At 39.4% G+C, this 4,414-nt stretch overlaps 1 protein-coding gene across 1 annotated transcript; it reads right to left on the reverse strand.

Annotated features, from left to right (window-relative positions):
* Positions 1 to 2,472: 2,472 nt before the first annotated feature.
* On the reverse strand, positions 2,473 to 4,210 carry LOC147965396 (heptahelical transmembrane protein ADIPOR3-like). Its single transcript, XM_087527904.1, has 4 exons — positions 4,164 to 4,210; positions 3,989 to 4,079; positions 3,008 to 3,108; positions 2,473 to 2,515 (listed from the first exon to the last, which is right to left on the reverse strand). The coding sequence occupies exons 1-4, from the start codon at positions 4,208 to 4,210 to the stop codon at positions 2,473 to 2,475; spliced, it is 282 nt and encodes a 93-aa protein (XP_087384030.1).
* Between the last annotated feature and the right edge of the window lie 204 nt (positions 4,211 to 4,414).

The following is a 4,414-nucleotide window of genomic DNA, read 5'->3' on the forward strand; positions in this document are numbered from 1 at the left end:
GCACATTCCAATTCCAATCCATAATCATTCGGTAACGGCCATGCCGCACTGCTCGCAGATCTTTGTGTTGATGTCACTTCATCCTAAAATGTTTCTGTAAGTACGCATGACTAGGGCAAAAATATAGTTGCAATAGTGAAGCGAACAAGACACTATTTTGTACTACATGGCAAAACAGAACTAACAATAATGTTACACGTCACTTTTCAAAAAAATGTTACACGTCATGAAGCATAAGCAGGTGATATTTTAAAAATTATAAAAAAGATAGTCTGTGCAGCCTGCATACAGAAATCCCTCTTAGCTCACCAGAGGAGCATGATGTTGGGGCCCAATCGAAAACACAGACAAGTTACAAATTTAGACAGTATGTTGCGTATAAGTAAGCAAGCAGTTAGCCATTCTGTGCCTCAATTAAAGTCTTAGGGAGCATAATGAACAGTAGAGGGTTTCATACAAACATACTACAGCAGGCAAAACTATGCAATCATTAGCGTAGTATAAACTAGATTGTGAGCCTCATGCAATAATAGTTGGTTAATAGACTTCAAAGCTTCAGGCACACTTCGGCAGAGTAATTAAATGGTAAGGCCTTTAAATATGTCAACAAATAGTGATACAAGTACCGAACATCAGGCATGATTATTTGGGCATCTCGTTAACTGAGGACAAATAAAGCAATTGAAAAGTGAAAATTAACTATGCCTGAAACAAACAAGGAATTGAACTGTTGAGTTGCATACAGTGACTTACCTTAGCAGGTTGAAGAGGCTCAGCGTAGCTCCTACTTCTCTTGCAAGGCTCCTTCCTAAAATCTTGTACTTGGAAATCCTCAATCTTATCTTCATTGCACCCCCCTCTCCAAGGTGACACAAACTAGTTACTCGTCTCCTTGGAAGATAAATATGCATACTTTCCAGTCTGTGAACACAAAAGGATGAGATTATAACAAAACAACACCACATAATTATGTCAACTAGTTACTCGTCTCCTTGGAAGATAAATATGCATACTTTCCTAACATACTTGCCTACGGTAGTGTACAGCCAAACCTTTATGTCACCTATGAGTTAGACAAGGCCCCACTATAGCAGCCCTTAGTGTTTAAATCGTTGACAAGCTCTGTTAGAGTGTTAGGTCAAGAACAACAAGTAATCAAAGCAAACAGTCCTTGTATGGCTGGCTGATGCAAACAAGCAATTGCACAGATGTGTGATCAAATCTTACATATCAAGAAAAGAAGCAAAGAAGGAGGCTTAAAGACCATCACTTGACTGACCAGATTTAAGGGGCATTTAAACATCATGTGCAACGTATGAACTAACATAAACAATGCATATTCCAGATTCTACAATGGAATGCACATGTATTAGGTTATGCCATGTATGATGATGCCTAAATGTACAGATAGCAGGCAGGAGTGATTCATCATTGCACGCACAATTGAATTGCATGTTAAGGGCCAGTTTGATTCCGCCTTTTCAGGGCATATTGTCAAAATAAGCCATAAAAGATATAAAGAAGTCATTTTTGAGTTATGGGCTTGGGCTTAACTAATTTCGCTTTGGAGGGGGGTGTTTCGGGTAGAACCTCACAAAAAAATGAAGGGAAGGGGAATAGTGAACTGACTCTGTTATCTGCCTATATTACACTCAAAATGCAACTGCTGATGCCCGTGTAACACCTGACCCTCAAGTAAAAACAAACACGCAAGCATTCATTGCCCTGCCCGCTTGCATCTCCTCTCCCCTTTCCCTCTACCTTGATCCCCTGCCTGCAGCACTAGGGTTCCTCCAGCAAGCCGTCGCCACTGGTCCCATCTGGCCTTGTCCTCGATGATGCTGTGTCCAGCTAGGCTACATGGCCGACGGGTAGGGGCAAATCTTCCTGGCTTCTCCCTCTGGCGCCGCCCCTCATTCTCATGGTCTCCAGCAGCTGCTCCACTGTGGTTCGTCCAACGCACTACTCTGGCAGGCACTTCACAACTACGGCTGATGCCACACTGCGGCAAACACTACTAGGAAAAGGCCTACTAATGGCGCACCGGTTTTGCCTACTAATGGCGCACCACCGGTGCGCCTTTAGTATCATGCCACTAGAATTTTTTACTAATGGCGCACCACAGGTGCGCCATTAGTATACCAGATACTAATGGCGCACCATGTGGTGCGCCATTAGTATACCATTCGGTGCTCCACTGGTATTCCCTCCAGGTGCGCCACTAATAACCTTATAGGTGCGCCACTAGTAATAAAGGAAGGTGCGCCACTAATAAGGGCTTAAATGCGCCACTAGTAATGTATTTGGAAAACAAAAAAATCTAAATTTACAGAAAACAACCTATAAGGAAAAATAATTTAAAAACAAAAAATGAAATAGAATCATAATTTTTATTATAGTAAGAATATTACAGTGTCTTTACAAGTTTCCAATAAAAGGAAAATTGCAAGGAAATAAAAGAAAATCCTAAAACTAATCTTCTAGTAATCTTTTCTTCTTTTTCTTCACTTTATCCCTGCAAAATGTAACAAAATAAATAGAAACACAAACAAACTATTTATAACATGTCAATACTGTCATTTTTTATGCAGAACTAGATATGAGCATATATTTCTAGAATTACATGCTGTGAATATTGTATGAGTAAGATTATAATGGAAATGAATTTTGATAGCTAGGAGCCCACTTTCGACGAGTATTTATCTGACAGAGCTAAATAATCATGGCATTTACCTTTTGATAATATTATTATACTATACTACCAGTATACTACTCCACTTGGATTTTTTAGATGAGCATATCTAAGATAGACATTTGTTCAAGTGGCTATAGGTAGGCTTGAAGAATTCTCATCGGTTCAAGTGGCTACAGGTAGTCGCACAGCTGGAATATAGACTACTAGTACTATTTGAAAAGAAAACAAGAGTAAATCTGAACGTACTAGTCAGATCCGATCACATTGAGCTAGAAAGAAAATTCATCAGGAAACAGATGGCCGGTGACTTACTTCCAGACGTTGAGGATCTCGTTGTGCCCGGCGAAGACGCTGCGGAGCGCGTTGTGGATGGACTGCTCACAGCGATAGCTGCCACAAATGAACTCGTTGTTCTGCAGGTAGTCCAGCAGCCAGGAATTAAAGATAGGAGGGCTAGAACTGAAAGAACTAACATCTTAGAAAGCAACAGGAGATAATTCATATATGCAAAATACATATGAAGTGGACTTCACCAAATTTGTTGAAACATGAAAGAAATGTTTTAGCAGTACTAATGATACATGTCAAATTAATTGTTCCTGTCATGACAATGTAAAAGTAGTACCTGCATGCCAATGAAGACTTGCTAGTGTCAGATTCAATGAGGTTCAGGACATGTGTAATTGTGCCAAGTTCACTTGTAATGCCATTATTCATGATCTGAACTTTATCCTCCATAAAATAAAATAACAGTTGATCCATGCGGATGATACTTAATTTTGACGCTACTATTAATTTATAAACTGAATATAAAGTGAGTTTATAAATTCAAAAACAGAAAATTCAGTTAGGCTACTGTTAACTGAATTTTGGAGTGTATACTTAACAAAGGCTTCATTTGAATGTACAGTCAAATTAAAAAAATGTGTTCATGGGGCAGCAGCACTAAGAACTGAAAGAGAAAGGTGCAGAAAAAGCTACTGAAAAACAATATCAGAAGTAGTGCAGACGCTGTTGGGGCGCTGACTGAACCATTGATAGTACTACCACTCTTCTTTTTTGCGTCCATTAGCGTGATAGTGAGGTTACAACCTTTAATTAATCATGCAGTATGTGTATAAACTATAAAAAATAACTACACTGCCTGGTTTTCATCCAAATAAGAAAACAGAGCACAGACAATTTTTTTCACATATTCACATCATTGATACATGATGACATTTGATTGAGTGATGCAATGGTGGAAGAATAGAGTAATTGTTGTCCATCAGCTCATAAATGATTAATTATTACCTGCTTGAGGATAGGGGTGGCACACTTCCCTCTTAGACCAAAAGCATCAGAGTAGGTTACTACCTGCTTGAAATACGCCCCAAATCCATACCTGAGATAACAAAAATACATGAGAAAAGCATTCTGGATCTCTCCGATTTGCACAACATACAGGATGTGCGATATCTGAACTTACGACAGGATGGAGCCACCTATCAATCTTGGGGCTTCCTCGCTCACCATGGCCGGGCACCATCATCCTCTACTGCTTCACCATCATCCTCTCCTCCAACGATGACCTACGCAGGACTCGTACAGATATTTTTTAACACATCATACATAGATATAAATCATCTGAATCAAAAGCAAGCTGCATCTAGTTCATCAAATGTTAGATGTATAGAATTTGATCGTACACTGCAATGCAAACCATTCAACCACGAAGTA

Source organism: Triticum urartu, chromosome 6A (genome assembly GCF_056163025.1).
Source record: "Triticum urartu cultivar PI428250 chromosome 6A, HENAU_Tu73, whole genome shotgun sequence".
Lineage (NCBI taxonomy): Eukaryota > Viridiplantae > Streptophyta > Magnoliopsida > Poales > Poaceae > Triticum > Triticum urartu.

Coding starts and splice junctions, on each gene's coding strand:
- LOC147965396 (XM_087527904.1), bottom strand. CDS start 4,210: ATGGTGAGCGAGGAAGCCCCAAGATTGATAGGTGGCTCCATCCTGTC. Junction 4,080..4,163: donor ATAGGTGGCTCCATCCTGTC/GTAAGTTCAGAT, acceptor TTGTTATCTCAG/GTATGGATTTGGGGCGTATT. Junction 3,109..3,988: donor CCACCCCTATCCTCAAGCAG/GTAATAATTAAT, acceptor GACTACCTGCAG/AACAACGAGTTCATTTGTGG.